Source organism: Auxenochlorella protothecoides, assembly GCF_000733215.1.
Source record: "Auxenochlorella protothecoides strain 0710 unplaced genomic scaffold scaffold14, whole genome shotgun sequence".
Taxonomy (NCBI): Eukaryota; Viridiplantae; Chlorophyta; class Trebouxiophyceae; order Chlorellales; family Chlorellaceae; genus Auxenochlorella; species Auxenochlorella protothecoides.
Window position 1 is genome coordinate 40,090 of NW_011934251.1, and position 16,264 is coordinate 56,353.

General features: G+C 63.7%; 4 protein-coding genes across 4 annotated transcripts; 1 reads left to right on the plus strand and 3 right to left on the minus strand.

Moving 5' to 3' along the window:
• Positions 1 to 2,755: 2,755 nt before the first annotated feature.
• Positions 2,756 to 4,298, minus strand: F751_1422 (hypothetical protein; the record flags this gene model as incomplete). The annotated part of the gene is made up of 5 exons (XM_011400402.1): positions 2,756 to 2,881; positions 2,984 to 3,091; positions 3,222 to 3,682; positions 3,884 to 4,068; positions 4,249 to 4,298. The coding sequence occupies 5 exons, from the start codon at positions 4,296 to 4,298 to the stop codon at positions 2,756 to 2,758; spliced, it is 930 nt and encodes a 309-aa protein (XP_011398704.1).
• A 1,262-nt stretch (positions 4,299 to 5,560) lies between these two features.
• F751_1423 (hypothetical protein) lies at positions 5,561 to 8,232 on the minus strand (the record flags this gene model as incomplete). The annotated part of the gene is made up of 4 exons (XM_011400403.1): positions 5,561 to 5,887; positions 6,012 to 6,296; positions 6,464 to 7,376; positions 7,613 to 8,232. The coding sequence occupies 4 exons, from the start codon at positions 8,230 to 8,232 to the stop codon at positions 5,561 to 5,563; spliced, it is 2,145 nt and encodes a 714-aa protein (XP_011398705.1).
• A 584-nt stretch (positions 8,233 to 8,816) lies between these two features.
• Positions 8,817 to 12,224, minus strand: F751_1424 (Focadhesin; the record flags this gene model as incomplete). The annotated part of the gene is made up of 7 exons (XM_011400404.1): positions 8,817 to 9,018; positions 9,199 to 9,371; positions 9,499 to 9,603; positions 9,808 to 10,046; positions 10,210 to 10,308; positions 10,482 to 11,236; positions 11,812 to 12,224. The coding sequence occupies 7 exons, from the start codon at positions 12,222 to 12,224 to the stop codon at positions 8,817 to 8,819; spliced, it is 1,986 nt and encodes a 661-aa protein (XP_011398706.1).
• A 1,816-nt stretch (positions 12,225 to 14,040) lies between these two features.
• F751_1425 (Poly(A) RNA polymerase gld-2-like protein B) lies at positions 14,041 to 15,122 on the plus strand (the record flags this gene model as incomplete). Its single annotated transcript, XM_011400405.1, has 4 exons — positions 14,041 to 14,131; positions 14,264 to 14,337; positions 14,507 to 14,617; positions 14,859 to 15,122. The coding sequence occupies 4 exons, from the start codon at positions 14,041 to 14,043 to the stop codon at positions 15,120 to 15,122; spliced, it is 540 nt and encodes a 179-aa protein (XP_011398707.1).
• Between the last annotated feature and the right edge of the window lie 1,142 nt (positions 15,123 to 16,264).

Consider the following 16,264-nt stretch of genomic DNA (forward strand, 5'->3'; position numbering starts at 1 on the left):
CTGCCTCAGAGAGCATGCCATCGTCCAGGAGATACTCATCGTGAAAGAGCTCACTCAAGGGGCAAGTTTTGTCCAAGGCACGCAGAAAACGGGAGTTGGCATAGATGTATACCAGATCCATTGCACGTTCGGTGGAGAGCCGATTCCGCAACTTGCTGTGAACATATTGGTACTGACTCCAATTGCATTCACATGCAGAGGAGGAAGATGGTTTGCTCAACAAGCGATATGCAACACGGAATAAATGGGGATGGCGGCTGCCATACGTTTTCCACCAATGGTGGGCACTCATCCCCTGGCGGTAGAGAAGACATGAAGATGCCAAAGTTTCCTGGGAACTTACCAGCTCGGAATGCACTTGGAAACAGTCAGAAGGGTTTGGGAAGAACTTCTTGAAAACCTTGTTCAGGCCGTCATGAACCTCGCCTGAGTGCAGCTTCAAGAGGTGCAGAGGGTGGAGTCTGTGTGCCGCCATGTGCAAATCTCCTATCATCCTCCTCCTCCGACGATTGAAGGATGCCATGACCGCCAACTATTCAGTCGAAGGTATGAGCTCTGATGAGATCAGCAACGCCTCCACTGCCTGCAATTGACCGACTAGATCTCCCAGAAAGGCCGAACTTGCATCCACCTGCCGCAGTAGCATCACGAGGCGCCTAGGGCAATGGGCAGGTGATACGTGAAGCTGTCAGCAGATTAGAAGTTTTTGCAAGCCAAGGACATCTAGCTGAACCCAGACAACTGCACATCACCTGGCAAGGTCCAACAGGGCCTGAGCTTTGTCGTTCCATGAGATGTCACAGATTTTTGATGCATGGTCTCCAGCTTCACGTCTCTTGGCTGGAGGTAATTCTGTAAGCCACTGATGCCATGCATCCGAGCCTACCATTCTCCTCAGCTTCCCATTCACATCCAGATACCTGTCCAGCATCAGGAACTTTGAACCAAACCGAGTTTCACCTACAGATACAAAAATGAAACATCAAAGTTAGGCATGCTTCTTGTCCAGGTGATGTCACACCTCATGCTACACCACACTCACCAGGTACAAGAATTCCCTGGTCAGAATGCTCTCTTAAAATGTGCACAGCTGTTGCATGGTTGGTCATGAACTTGCAGATCTGGTGGCATGGATCCAGAATCTCCGTCACCCATTTCATCTTGCCCAAATCTTTCAGGAAGAGGTCCACGGTGTGCGCTGCACATGACACCCACCAGATGGTGGGATATCTGCAAGAATGGTGAGTGTAAAGGATGGGGTTGGTTGAATGTAAAGGCTGACTACATCAGTGTGCACAGCAATATTAGGGCAGACTTCTGAGTACCCACATACCGTTCATGAATAATTTCCCCGGCTCTCTTGCAGTTAGCAGCATTGTCTGTGATGACAAGTTGCACATTCTCGACCCCAATCTCCTTGATGACAGCTTCCAATTGCTCCACAAGGTAATCTGCAGTTTTGCATTTGCCAGCGGTGTCCACGCTCTTGATGAAGCGCCCTCCCTTGCTTGTAAAAGCCAGGAAGTTCAATAAGGGCTTCTTGGCTTGGTCCTGCCAACCATCCACCACAAGGGCGATGCCCTGCACAGTTTTTACTGTGCAAGTTTGTAAGGAGGGAAACATACCTGTGAAAGACTCCCGAGTAGAAATGTAGTCATCAAGTCCGCATGGATGGCACTTTACCTCTTCTTTCTCAGTGGTAAGGGTGGGGATCAGGCTGTCATTCATCAACTGGACCTTGTCAGCCAGCATCTCTTCACGCAGATCTGCCTGCTTGGGAATCTTGAAGGGGCCCCCAGTGCAAACAAGATGATTGACCATCTGGACAAACTCAGGGGTCTCCACCTGCAGACAGAAAGGTGGATGTTGTCAATGTGGACTTCAATTGTTTGCATCCCTCGCCATGGGCTCAGATTGGCACGTTACCTTGAAGAAGGGCACACCCTGACGATAGAAAAACTGTGCGATTGACCGTCTGGCCTGTGCTGCACTTCGGCTACCCATGACGTCTGTAATTCTGGTCTGCCGATCAGGGTTCCTATGAGGTTCTGAACTGTCGGCCACTGAACTGCTCGAGGGCATGGATGTGTGGCTGCGCTTGCATGGAGTGTTGAGCTGCTTGACACGCTGGACTGCCACCAAGAGCGCTTCCGGAATCTTGCTGCAAGTCTTAACGTTCGCTCCACCCAAGAAGTGTTGCTTTTGCCTCGCAATATTTTTGGCAATTTCTCGCCTGCAGTAACGGCACTTTACTTTGTTGCCGCTACTGCAATCCTCATCATTCACGGGTTCGAATGCCTCGGCGGCAAGCTTCTGAAATGTCTTCATGGTAGTTGCGCGATGCTTGCCAATCTTTGGGGTTGGATTTAAATTACTTGAGTGCTTGTGTACACACTGACTTAGCCCGCCCAAATCATCCTCACTCTGCGCTGGGCGGGCCCAGCCCCATGGGCACCTGCCATGTCAGCACGAAATTTCGGAGTCGAATTTCGAAAATGTTATTTTCCCGAAAATTTCGCGCCGTTTTCCTCGAAACCCGCAATTTCGAGAACCCTGCTGCGGTGGGTGACCACGTGGGAAGTCCCCGTGACGAACTGTTTTTGCACCCCCTTTTTTCCAATTGCCCATTGGTTCTGCAGGCCAACCAGGGACGGCCACGGCTGCCCGGGGGCCGGAGGCCTCCCAGCCGCTGTGCAGCGCGCCGCCTCCCCCCTCAATGCCTGCTGTGAGCCGGAAGAGTCGAGTCCTTTGACTTTTACATGGCCGCATCTGGCCCTAGGCCCAGCACCGCGCCAGGGACTACAAGCGCGGTACCGCACGCCCACCCCGCGACGATAGAAACCCCCAGCGAGCCTGCGTCTGCCTGGTCGACAAGACAGGCCTGCAGGCAGGTGACGGGCGCGGCGCTGACGCCGCGCAGGCCGCCGGCCGCCGCGCCGGAGGGCAGGTGCCAGGCCATGAGGTCGCCGCCCGCCAGTCCCACCACCAGCCAGCCGAAAAGGCTCTGCTCCATGGCGCTGTGCGTCGCCGCCCCCATTCCCGTTTCCCCCGGCCCCTGCCCTGCTGCGACGTGCAGGACCGCGGTCACTGCCTGCAGTGTTCAAGGGGGCTGGGCATGAGGGGCGGTCTCGCCGGGCATCGCGGACGATCACTGCCCCTGATACCCTCTCGGGCTGAGTGTGCCCCGCGCCGCGCCGCCCTTTCCTCGCCCAACCACCCACCTGTTGGCCGGGCAGCTGGGTCCAGGTGGCGGGCAGGCCCCACTCTGCGGAGACTGCCGCCGCGCCGAGTTCCCTTTGTCCAAGCTGCGCGGCGGTCAGGCCCAGACGTCCTCCAGGCTCCTGCACCCCGGCGCAGGCCAGGGTGCAGCCGCCGCTGCCCCCCGCCGCCGGCAGGATGCCCAGGGAAGAAGACAGTCGCAGGGAATGCAGGCCGTCGGGCGGCCAGACCAGGGCGAGGACCTGGTCCAGGCCCGGGGTCCACACGGCGGCTCCTCCGCAGCTGCTCAGGCCCACCAGCGGGCGCCGGGCAGGGCCGGGGCCCTGCGCCGTGCCGGCCCAGGCCAGAGACACGATGTCGGGCAGGTCGCGGGCGGCGACTGTGGCGGCTGGCGGCGCCGGGCCCCAGGTGTAGGACCTCCAGAGCGAGTCCAGACGCACCCTGGTCAGGTCAGGGCCGTCACCTGAGTTGGAGGGCGGTGGGAGGGTGGTTGGGGCGATGTGAATGGGGCGAAGAGCTGGGCCTCGCAGGATGCACCGATGGGCAGGCGGCCTGCTCACTCCTCGTTCTCGAACAAGCAGGGCCGGGATCCGCCGACGAGCATCTGCCGCGCCCCGGAGACCCTCCACCCGCTCCCCGCCCAGACCCGGAGCCCCTCGAGCACCTGCGAGGAGGAGATCCCCTCCCCCGAGGTCCAGCGCAGCATACACAGCGCGCTCGGCCTCTATGGAGAGTGGGGCCAGACCGGCGCCAGCCCCCAGGCTGACAACGTGGATGGTGGGCTGGCCGGGGGAGGGGTCGCCGGGGGCCAGCCCCCCAGCAAGGACCAGGGCCAGAGAAGGTGCGCCGCTGTGGTGGGAAGGGGGTGCAGTGGGGATGGGGTCCTGAGCGACCTCTCCGGGCAGTCTGGGTGTGAGCGTGGGAACACCACTGATACAAGGTGCATGTCCGGCAAGTTTTCGACAGAGGACTCGAGACCACGAGTCCTGGACCACATGATCGCTCCGTCCGCGCACGACTTCAGCTCACCCGGCGGCGGAGGGCTTGGCAGCGGGCGTCGCCGCGCGGACGAGGAGCATGGAGCTTGCGTTGAGCCCTCCCGGGTGCGGTCCGCCTTCGCAACGCGTGAGCGTGCTGGACCACAGGCAGCGGCCCCGCTCCGGGTCGAAGACGAGGGCGTGGGTGGGCTCGTGCGGCGGCGCGTGGCTGCCCAGGACCAGGGCGACGACCGGCGGGCCCGGCCCCGGCCCCAGCGTGGCAAACAGGACCGGGAATGGAAGGCGCAGCTGGATGGGAGGCGCGGGTGCGCCAGCAAGGCTGGGGCTGGGGCCGGGTGCGTGCTCCGCTCGGCCGCGAGGCGGGCTCCTGGGGTCCTCGGGGTGGAGTAGCCCATGTGTGGCTCGGGGCACAGACTCGGGCACGGATGCCGGACCCAGCGATGCTGCGAGAGGGGTGGCCGCGCCGCCTGGCGTGAGCGCCGGCCCCGCGTCTGCGGGGGTGGAGGGCACGCAGTCCACCGCCTGCGTGCACGAGATGCTGTCATCGTCGCCCGCTGAGAAGCTGTGCATGGAGCGCGGGGGCCAGAGGGCGGTGGGGGTGGGCCATGCCAAAGGCTGGACTGCCATTGGGTGCGGAACCGCCTCCTGCGCATGCAAAGGAGGGAAACCGGCATGCGTTATGATTAAAATTCTGGGCATAAAGTTTTCTTAGTTTCAGTGAAGCCTTTGTGTGCTGGAAGATTGCACAGCTCAACCATCGGGACAGGCATCCCCTGCACCCATACCTCAGACTGGAGGGTGGAGGGGTCCTGTGCCGTGCGGCTGGAGCGGGCAGGTGTGGGTGGCACCACGCTCTGACGTCGCAGGGCCTTCTCCTCGGAGTGCAGCTCCTGCAGGAGTGAGCGGACTGGTGTGGAGGCCGCTGCCCATGCGACCCTCAAATCTCATCCCAGTTCCCACCGGAACACTACACTTCAAGCACGGCCAACCTGAAGCCGCTCCAGGAGACGGGCCTTCTTGATGGCCCTCTGGTCTACTGTATCCGAAACATCTGGGAGCTGGGATGCCCAGCTGTAGGCCTCCGCGTCGCGAACAAGGCGTTGCAGTTCCTGGAGCGCCCCGCCCGGAGTGACCTCGGCACACTCCATTCCTACCGCGTCACCCCGAGGAGAGCGCCACGCGATGCCTCATCGAGTGCCTTCACTCATGGCATCGCTCTGCAACGACACGCTGCACGGATCGCGCATGCCTGGACCGCATTTGTATCGGAGCTGCGCCTTCGGGGTTTGTGCACCGGCTCCCTCCTGCTGCGCCTGCTGTGATGCATTCACAAGGCACTGGCATTATTCAACGGCCACTGCTAGCTCACCGTCCCAGCCAGAGAGGAGCTCCTCCCACATGGACCCGGGCAGCACACGCCTCGCGGCAAAGAGGCACTGCAGGTAGTCCTGAGTGGGGAATAAGGTGCGCAGGGGCCCCACCAGCGCTTCGGTCACACAAGGGGCCCAGTCCTTGTCCAAGACCAGGTCGCCCAGGGCCTGGGGCAGGAGAGCCAGGACACCCTCCTCCATGCTGCTGCCGTCGGGGAAGGCGCAGAGCCAGGTGTCACCCGCCACGGCCAATCCCAGCCAGGAGACCAGGCATTGTGCTGCCCTCCGGGAGGTCGCCCCCTGCTTGGGAGGACAAGGGTTTAGTTGGGCTGTGACAGGCGCCACACAGCGCAGATTTGAATACACAAATGAGCCTCCCATGTTCCTAGCAGGTGTGAGGACAGCAGTCTCCTCCCCTCCTCACCTGGGCCATGCGGCATGTGGTAGTCACCCAGTGTCGCTGCTGCCCCGGGCCGAGCCGGGCCGCCGCCTGCGCTACCCAGCCACACCTCCGGTGCAGGGAGCCTCCGCCCCGACCTTGGCTTGCCTCGCCGCCGGGGGTCGCCGCGCCAGGGTCGAACAGGACGGCGTTCAGGCCCAGCTGCAGCGCATCTCCAGGCAGGATGCCGCGTGCCACGGCGCTCGCCAGCGCAAACTCGGCCCCCGCATCGGGCCGGCCATGCAGCCGCTGCGCCAGCGCACCCTCCACCTGCGCAGCATCAACGGGTGGGTCGGTGGGGTGTCGTGGCGTTCAGGATCGCGCCGTGAGCGCCGGGCGGTGGCTGGATCTCAGTTTGCGCCTTCATGAGGGGAAATGGTTTGGGACAGAGGCATGTCCCCTCAAACCGCCATGTCCTCAAAAATCCACCGTCATACCTCGGCAGGATCAATGAGGGCGAGGCAGGCCATGATGCTGTCCCAGCACCGCGCGATGGCACCTGAGGGGAAGCACCCCGGTGCGGCCTGCGATAGGGCCTTTCCCTCGGCCTCGGCTCCATCAGGCACTGGTCCCCCAATGGAAGCTCCGTCAGACAGCGAGAGGAAGGGCAGCGTCGGGGGAGTCTGGTCGAGGACGGAGCGCAGCACGCACTCGGCAGCGGCTCTGGGAAGCACGCCCGGCGCGCTCGAGCTGGTCTCTGCCTGCCCGCTCTGGAGCCGGCGCAGGGATGTCAGCAGGGCATGGAGCTCTGCCAGGCGGGATGGGGAGTCCTGCTCTCTACACAGCACCGCGGCACACACGCCACGGAGTGACCCTGTGGGCTCCGGGGCGACCGAGAGGAAACCGGGGAGCGCCTGCAGCGCTGCGACGCGGGCACCCCGGGGCATGGGGCCCAGGGCCGGTCCTTGGGCAGGCTCTGCCAGGGTCTCTTGGCGGCCCATGCGCGAAGCAGATCTCGAATCGGCCTCCTCTGCCTCGCCGTCGTCGCGCAGGCCGTCCAGCAGGAGCAGCGCCGCGTCCGGCGCCCAGCGCGGGTGCTCGGCTAAGAGTTCCACGGCGCTGGACCATAGGACGAGGGGGTTGTTGGGGTGCACCATGCATTCCTCGCCCACAGCCTTGCCAGGGGCCGGCTTTGTCGAGTCGCCGCTGGCGGATCTCCCCAGTGCACGTCGGAGGATGCCGCCCAGCTGCGACCCCGGCGGCAGCCGCTTAAGGCAGCTCAGCGCGCGGAGCATGGCGGCGGCGGGACCGGGGCGCAGGCCCGGGTCCGCGCGCAGCATGCCCAGCATGGAGTTGACGAGCGAGGGGGTGCTGGAGACGGCACGGCGCTGCCGTTTCTTAAGCATGGCGCTGTGCGTGCGGCGGGGAGGGCGCGTGTAGGTTTGTGAAGATGGGGGGGAGGAAAGTGTAGGCCGCACAGCTGAGATCGGCCAAGCATCAGACCTTTTCAGCTACTCTCTCCGGCGCCCTGGTCGATCACCAAAGGTCCCAGATGCAGAGCAGCCACAGCTCTACAAGGGACACCGCATTGCCATGATGCACAGCCCCCCCCCCTCCTCCCCCCCCCCATTCCATTTCATCCTCACATGGTGTCGAGGCACAGGGCCACGACCGGCCAGCAGGCCTCCCGGGCGTCCCGGTCAGAGCGCGCCGCGATGACCAGCTTCTCCAGGGCTTCCAGGGCTGCACTTTCCAGCTCAGGCTCCAAGGTCCCGCCCTCCAGCAGCACGCACAGGCCGCGGGCGGCGCCCTGCCGCGCGGCGCCGCGCGAGCCCAGCGCTGCGCTGGCCAGCGCCTCGACCAGCTTCCGCGCAGCCGTCGGCCGCGCGGCGCCGGGACCCGCGCCGGCCAGCGTCAGGGCCGCGGTCTCTGGCTCTGCCGGCGGCGGCGGAGCGTCGCCGAGGGGGCGCCAAGCCTCCGCGGGGGGCCTATATGGTGCAGCTGCCACGGACTCGGACGCATGCAGGGCCCCGCCCACCGCACGGCGCAGAGCCTTGGTCTGCGATGGCGTCCCGCCATCCTCGCCACTACATACCGAGGCCAGCAGGCGCTCCCCCTCGCGCGCCGCACCCTCCCCCGGCACGCGGGCCAGCAGCGCCGCCAGGCCCAGGGTGGCCGCCCGTCGGACGGCCGGTGGACGTTCAACACACCTGGCCATCTGACCCAGGGCCTCCTGCCCGCGCCGGCTCAGCAGCTGGGGGTGCATGCCGGCCAGCACGCCGAGGCACCAGCAGGCTGCGGCGCGTTCGGCCGGCGCGGCCGCCGCGTCGCCGGCCCGCACCTCCAGGCCCTCAAAGTGTCGGGCGGCGGGGGCAGGGACGCCGGAGGCGCGCCCCGCGGCCGCCCAGCGCGAGAAGAAGGCGCGGCACGCGCGCTCACACGCCCCGAGCTCGGCGGCCTCGGCCCCGGGCACGCGCAGACCCGGGACCATGTCGCCCATGCTCACCAGCTCCGTCAGGACGGCGGCGTAGGCGTCGGGCGCCGCGGCCGCCGCCGCCGTGCTCGGGCCGGTCGCTCCCTGGGGCAGCGGCGGCGCCCAGAACGCCAGTACTGCCACCTGGGGCGGGTGGAGGGTGAGCGGAGGGGTGAGACGGCGACGGGCCTGCTGGCAACGATGGCGAGCATGTTGACACGATTCTGCTCTTGAAGTCACGGTCCTTCAGTGCCGCTCTGCTCCGCCTGACTAGGGATGCATGCAGCGGGGCAGATGGGGCTCCGAAGAAATGTCCCTGACAGTGCATTGCTTGAGGACCCGGTGCATCCACCAGATCCCAGGCACCGGCGGGACCACTACCCCAGGCAGCGCCGTCCCGACACCACGCAGACACTTGCCCCGCACCGCACCGGCGATAGGGAAGGCAGGCGTCGCAGCAGGGCCGGCGCTGCCTGGGACCCGCCGTCCAGCATGGATTTAGACATGGCGATCAGCGAGTCTTCCAGCGGACTGGCGTCCTGGGCGCCCACGGATGCCTTGCCCGTGCCTTGCAGCCGGCTGCCGACCAGTGGCGGGCAGGGGTCAGGGTTTAGGGAGAGCATGGAGCCGTTCAGTTGGGGCCCTGCACTCCAGTCTGCTCGCTGGCAACATCGAGCGGTCACCCATCCCCCGCGGCAAGTCCACCGATGCATGCACCTGGCAGACCCATCCCGGCTTCCATCCTCCCAACCATGCAACCTGTAATTGAACACCAGGGCGGCGCCCAGTAGCTTCCCAGCGGCGTCCAGGCACGCCTCGTCCTCCTCGCACACTAACAATGCCAGCAGGTCCGGGACGTCAGGGGCCTCCTCGCTTTCCTCCAGCAGGGAGTAGTCGTAGGCCGCCAGGGATAGGAACGCCGCCAGCCGCACCTGACAAGCAACAGGGAGTCGGGTGAGGTGACGTGAGGCATCCTCTGGCGCACGCCCCGGGCTTGAACATGGAGAATACATCTGCATGAGCTTGCACCACACCAATGCTCGGCCGTTCTCCCCTCACCGCGGCGGATCGGTGCTGCGTGGCCAGCCACAGGGCATCCAGGATGCCGCCCACGACCTCCGGCTCGGCCGCAGCGTCCAAGGCTCCGTGCGCCATGAGGTCCAACTGTGCAGCGGCGGCAAAGATGGCACATGCATGAGTCGGGCTCGAGCCTTGAGAACGATGCTCACTGAAGCAGGGCTTCACCTGTATCCTAGAAATCACCGCAACACCATTAACTGCAACACTCCCCGTCAAACCCCATGCCCCATCACCACCCACCCACTCCGCTGCGGTGCCATCGGCGGTTGGCAGAGTCGGCAGGAATACGACCACGGCTCGCCAGGCGCTGTAAAACTCCAGCACGTCGGCGGCGCACAGCTGGCGCACGCAGCGCAGCGCCAGCGCCTGCAGGGCATCAGCGCCAGTGCTCGACAGCCCCGCCTGGATCGATCCTAGAAACTCCACGCCCTTGTTAGGGTCCTGGGCGCAGATGGAGCACACGGCCCGCAGCTGCGCCACAGATGGCTGCGGCCCTGGATTGCCTGATGCTGAGGCACGCGTCGCGCCTGGTGGGGGGGGTACGACAGCAACACCGGTGTTCAGGTTCATCCTACGATGAGGAAGGGCATGCGCTCTCTGCATCACGCACGCCAACAGGCGCTGTGCAGCTTGAAACACCTCTGCCAGCCAGTCTCCATCACTGCCATCTGTTGAACCACCCACACTCACCGAGCAGGCAGGTCTGCAGCGCAGGGTACGCCCTGCGGTTTGCCTTCCAGGCAGCTTCCATCAGCTCAAAGCCCAGCTCCCTGAGTCGTGGATCACTCCCTGCGGGAGGAGGGCACGCACAGACTGGCAGCCTGGGTACGCCGGGTGTGTCAGGTCTGCAGGTACGCCTGGTCCGCTGGTTAACATCATCATGAAATATGAATGGTATCGTCTCTGCCAGCCATCGCTCAACCCCCCAAAACACCTCCGACAACCCCCAGCCCGCCACCCACCTGGGTGGAATAGGCGCTGCAGGGACAGCAGGACAAATGGCAGCGCCTCCGTATGCTTGCCCAAAGCCGGCAGCTGGCGGAGCATGGCCATGGCCGGGCCGGCCCTGGTTTCCTCCCTCAGCGCCCGCAGGAGTTGGGCCAGCAGAACGACGGCCGTGCCGCCCGCTCCAGGCCCTGCCAGCGCAGCGAGAGTGCGCAGGGCCTCCTCGCAGGTCTCCACGTCCAGGTGGCGCAGCAGCGCGCACAGCATGCCCACCGGGAGTGAAGACGGAGACTGGCCGCAGGCTCCAGCATGGGTCCGCAGCGCGACCAGCCAGCCGCGGGTGGCCTCACGGGAGCCCCGCCACAGCGCACGCAGCGCCTCCAGCGCCACCGCATATCGCGCCCAGGGTCTCGGTGCAGGGATTGACCGACAGGCGGGCTGGGCCTTTGGGTGAGCATTTGGATTCAGGGACTCTGTAACCGGCAGAAGGGGGCATTGTAACCCAGCGACACGCTTCAGCACGCCTGCGGCCCAGGCCCTGGCCCCGGCGTCTGCGGCCAGGGAGGCCAGGTGCACAAGAGGGAAGGCGATCAACAGTGCAGCGGCGCGGTCGGGGCGGGCTGCTGCCTCCTGGTCATCCCCCAGGAACCTGCCCAGCAGGGCCAGCAGGCCCGGCGCGCATGCTGTGCCCGCTGTGCCCGCCAGGAAGGCCAGGGCCAGGGCCTGCGAGGCCGGGGCGCCGGCCCCCCAGCCCACAACGTGCAGCGCCGCGCTGAGCTGGCGCAGCGTGGCGGGGCGGCCGCCGGCGGCCAGGGCCAGGGACAGCAGGGCGTTTCCGAGCTGGCGGTCTAGGTCCTCGGCGGCGATCCCTGCGTGTTTATGGCGAGCAACCGGAATGTTGAAGGGGTTTCGTGTATGGAGCTGCGAGTCGGCAAACGGCTGCGGCTTCAGGGCCCCATGCTGCTGTGGGGTTGCCAGAGTATCCTGGCTGAGGACACACACACCCAGAAACATGCCCAGCACATGCGCCGAGGCAGCGCTTGCCCCTGGAGCGCGCTTCTGTCCACCCTTTCTTCCCCGACCACCACCACACCCACTCGCCCACCCTGCAGTTCGAAGCGCAGTGCCTGCCAGGCATCCAGGGTGGGGCCGACGACAGGCGCCAGGGAGAGCGCGTCATGAGGGTCCCACATGCTCAGTGCGCGGCACAGCATACTGACCAGGCTGGCCGCGGCCTCCAGGTCCCCCGCCCGCGGCTCCGCGGCCAGCCCGGCCGCCAGGCGTGCCAGCGAGGCCGCCGCGGATGCCCGGGGCCCTGGCCCCAGCCCCGGGTCGCAGGTGGCGCACCACAGCACGGGGCGCAGCGCGCGCAGCGTGCGCTGCAGCGTCGCGCCGCCCCTGCCGCCCCACAGCGCGCGCACGGCCGCCTGGACCGCTGCGTCCGCCGCGCTGGGCCCGACGTGCAGGGCCCTGCACAGCGGGTGCCGCGGCCAGGCGACGGGGCCCGGGGGGGGATGCGCCACGATCAGGCCCACCAGACCGTTGAGGAGGGCGGGGAGGTGGGGAACCGGGGCGCCGCTCGCCGCGGCCAGCAGCAGGTCCTGTGCCGCGCCCCGGCTCACCCGCCCAGCTGTCGCCAGCTGGACGAGGCGCTGCACCGCCACCGCAGCTGCATCCTGGCGGATCCAGGGGTCGATTTGGGTCACGTGAGTGGCAGCATTGGAGTGGGAAGAGGTTGTTGCACTGGTCACAGGCTGCATGGCCTATGGCATCATGCATGAGGGGCACCCATCAGATCCGCAAGCATCCGGCATTAAAAGCACCTCACCGGGCTGGACACCCCCAGGCATACGGTGATGGCAGCAGGGGATGGGCTGGAAGCTGCGCTGATCAAATCAAAGACCGCATGCACTCCCAGGGGCTGCAGCACGGGAGGCTGATCTCGGAGCCTCCCCAGGGCCTGCTCCAGGCCCGACATCCCTCCTCCTCAGCCCGGCCCCAGGTCGATCCAGAGCGGCTCGATGCCCCGATCGATCTGCTCGAATGAGAGTGGGTCATGCGGGATATAGTATACCTGCCCTGATTGGGTGACTGTGTCTGTAGAGACCCTGTCACTTCATGCGCGCGCTCGGATCTCGTGGGCGCGCAATGCTGCCGGTAGATACGACAGGACTGTGCGTCATTGATTCGATGTGAACGGACCCCAGTGCCTGATCTCGATCGCTGTAAGTATATGCAGGATCGTGCGGCGATCGAAAATGCCGATCACACAGCACTACCTGGCAGCTCAGTGGTTCTCGGTCTAAGTGAGGAGAGGGTGCACCAGTGCTCGACCTAAAATTGCTGCCTTGTAGTTGCCTTGGATACAACCGGGAGACTTGGCGCTGATCAGAGCCCTTTCTCTTCAAGGCGGCTGGTAGCACTGTGGAGAGGGCAACCCTGGTAGGGCCTCCTCCCTCAGTGCATGGACGCTGCCATGCAGCCTGCTGAGATGGAGACCAAGGTGAGGAAGGTGCAGAACCTCACTTGTGCTGGCATGTAGAGGCGCCCTCTCAAGCATGAACTCCAATAGTGGTACTTTGGTCTGGAATGAATCAGACTTCAGGATCGATACAATGGACACCTCCACTTCAGTATCACTCTGGCAGTGAAACCTTGTGTCAAATTCATCCCTATCCACTCTTGCCCGGCCCAGACGCGTCCTGCACCCGGAGCCAGGCTATGCGGCAGCCTGCTGGGAGCTGAGGAGCACCTTCTGGCAGCGCTTGTGCGCAAGGACATGGCCTCCCTGCAGCCCAGTCGTCTGCCTGAAGAGTGGGCCGCCAGGGTCGAGGCGGGCCTGGCGGGTATCGCAAGTCACTTCATGCCCAGCCAGCGCGACCTGTCTGCCAGACTTTCGGTGGGTTGGAGATTGTGTTGCGCGACTTCTGCTCGCCGAGCCTTGATTCGGGCTGTGGAAGCTGCTGCGTCGCCAAGCAAGTATCCGTGGCACAGTTCGGCTCTTCTGTCGTGCAGATGCATGAGCGGCTGAACACGAAGCTGGAAGTCATCTCCGTCGGCAGTGATGAGCTTTGGCTGGAGGCGTTTGGATCCTTGGCCTCGGGGCTCTCCTCCATGACCGGAGATGCCGATCTCTGCATCCTGGGTCCAAAACTCCGGCGAGTAGAATGCTGTTGGTATTTCCACCTTTCCTGAGCTGCAATCGCCTGCCTGCTGGCCCGCAACGGCACAAAATTCTTGCTCAGAGTGCCGAGCGCTGGCAGCGTATGGAACCCAGCGATATTGGCCTGGACATCAGTGGCTTCACCTTTCCGGGCTCGCAGGAATGTGGAGGAGCTCCTGGATCTGGACCTGGACCCTCGACTCGATCCTGGCATGCGATCAGTACACGTGAAGACTCTCGATGTGAGCAGGCACTGCGTGCAGAGTGGCCTGTGGGGTCGTGCATTGAAGGCAATGAGGACGCAGCTTGTCTGCCCTCAGACTGGCTGTGCCTATGGAGGGCTTTGAACTCCATTCAAACTCCAGTTCTGATCGAAATATGGAGAATTGCTGCAGAAATTTGCCTTTCTGTTGATGAGCCATAACATGGTGGCGGGCTCTCTGCTGAGGCTGACACACAAGTCCATCAGGGTCCCCCTCTTAAAATTCACCGAAGCACGATCAGGTGTGGAGCCGTGCTCATGACGGCAGTACTAGATAAAGGATTCGTGCCAGCCACATGGAACTTTGGGAGTGTCAGATAACATGCATGTCACACAACAGCGGGTTCCCTTCACATCACCTCTTGCCACCTCAGGTGTGGAGTGCGATGTCAGCATTGGGAGCAGGCACACCATCCTGAAATCCCTCGTCCTGGGTCTCCTGGGCCAGGTGATGGGTCAGGGTCCTAGGTGGTTGGACAGTGAGTTGGTGGCTGATCAGCCTTTGCCCTGGTCTGGTGATGTCGCATACGCAAGGGTGTTGGAAACAGCAAGGGGACCCTTGGCTAGCCTGGCTCTCCTGTCACACTGCTAGCACTCACCAAACCCCACACCAACAGATGGAGTGGAGGTTCGGGGCTCTGGTGCGCCTCGTGAAGGCGTGGGCCAAGGCCCATAGCCTGAATGATGCGTCTGCGGGCTCGTTGAACAGCCACGCCCTGACTCTGCTGGTGAGAGGGAGGTGTCAAGCACTGGGAGCAGGGGGCTGGCATGGCGCTTGTGCACAGATATTGTCGCTATGCACGATCTTTCTAGGTGGCACGGCTAGAATCTACCGCTAAGATCCTGCCCAAACAACTTCGTCTCTTGCCCCGATGCACTCCCTATACATCCCAGAGGGAGAGCCTCTCTGCACAAGTAACCTCTGCTCAAGCCTGTAAGACCTCAGCCAATGCCTCCTTCCATGCACAGGTCCTCTTTGTGCTGCAGACCCGCCCTGTCCCGCTGCTGCCTCCCTTGAAAGCCATTTTCCCCGGGAAGGGTGACCGCGTAAACAAAGCGGCCCTGGCGCCAGCGGACCTGCTGAGCGCCATGGACCTCCTGCGGGGGTGGAGGGACGCAGTCCCAGAAAATACAGAGACCTTATCGGAGCTGTTCCTGGCTTTCTTCCAGGTGACGGCTCCGCTCCTGAAGCTCTGGGCTACCGGCCTCGAGCAAGACCCCCTGGCAGAGTAGGTTTGCTCTGCATGTGGCAGGTGCAGAGGTCCTCAGGCGTTAAGACTGCTGGCCTGCTGACCGATCGCTGCTCACCGTGGGGCCCTAATGTGCAGGACGCCTTCCTCCCCCCTTTACAACTAATTCCTGTTCACTCTTCCCCACCGCAGCTTGTACAGCGCTGTGCGAGTGTCCACCTGGGAGGGGTCGCTCCATTACCTGCCCTGGACCACGCTGTCTTACATGGTTTCCGTTGAGGAGCCATTCGACATGTAAGGGGCGACATGCGGCTCTGTGTTGCAGGAGTTCTGATGACGGGTCAGATCGTGGCATCACTACGAAAGTGTGCTGCCAACTCCATTGCCAGCAACTCCTGTGTCTGAGAGATAACCCAACCCTCTGCCCGAGAGCAGTGATGACAATGCTGGGAGGAGCGTGCGGGACCCTCTGATTGCCAACCGCATTGCGGCTGTGGCCAGGAGTGCTGCCGTGATTTTGGCGGGGCAGCAAGAGTTCAAAAGTAAGCATATACTGCAAGGAGGTGGCAAGTGCAGGTCACTGTCAGTGCCTCGGTTACATGATTCCCGGCCATGGTTGTCATTCTGGAGTAGCTTGAGAGCTTGTGCCTTCTGTGCACTGCAGAGGCATCGGCATGTTCCGGGCTTTGTGGGACAATTTTCACCTGAGAACATTGCCCCCCAGGGGCAGAGAACTCGACCAATCGCGCCCCCTACCACCAAGCCAAGTTTCTATATTATCTGTGCAGGTGCGGATGCCTGTCTGGAAGCTATGTTCCTAATGAGGCCAGGGGAGCTGCAGGTGATCCTCGGGGCGCTACCGCTGTTATCGAAGGTGAGCAGGCCCTGCTTCCGGAAAGCGGTGGTCGCCGTGCTGCATGCTGCCCAGCCCCTTTGCCTGAGCAGCGTGGGAAAAGAAGAATCAAGGCCATTTGCAGAACACACTGCTGGGCAGCGAGTGGGGATCAGCGCTATGCACCGCAGAAAAGGTTGGGTCTTTGGAGATGATGGGTGCAGTGCTGCACGGTCCGCTTTCCCAGCGCCCATTTTTTTCCCCTGAGCAGGTGCAGGGAGGAACGGTGTGCTGCCCGTTGGTCGTTTCGGCCGAGATCTATCGCCTGCTGGGCGATCGGCTGAGGCGCATGG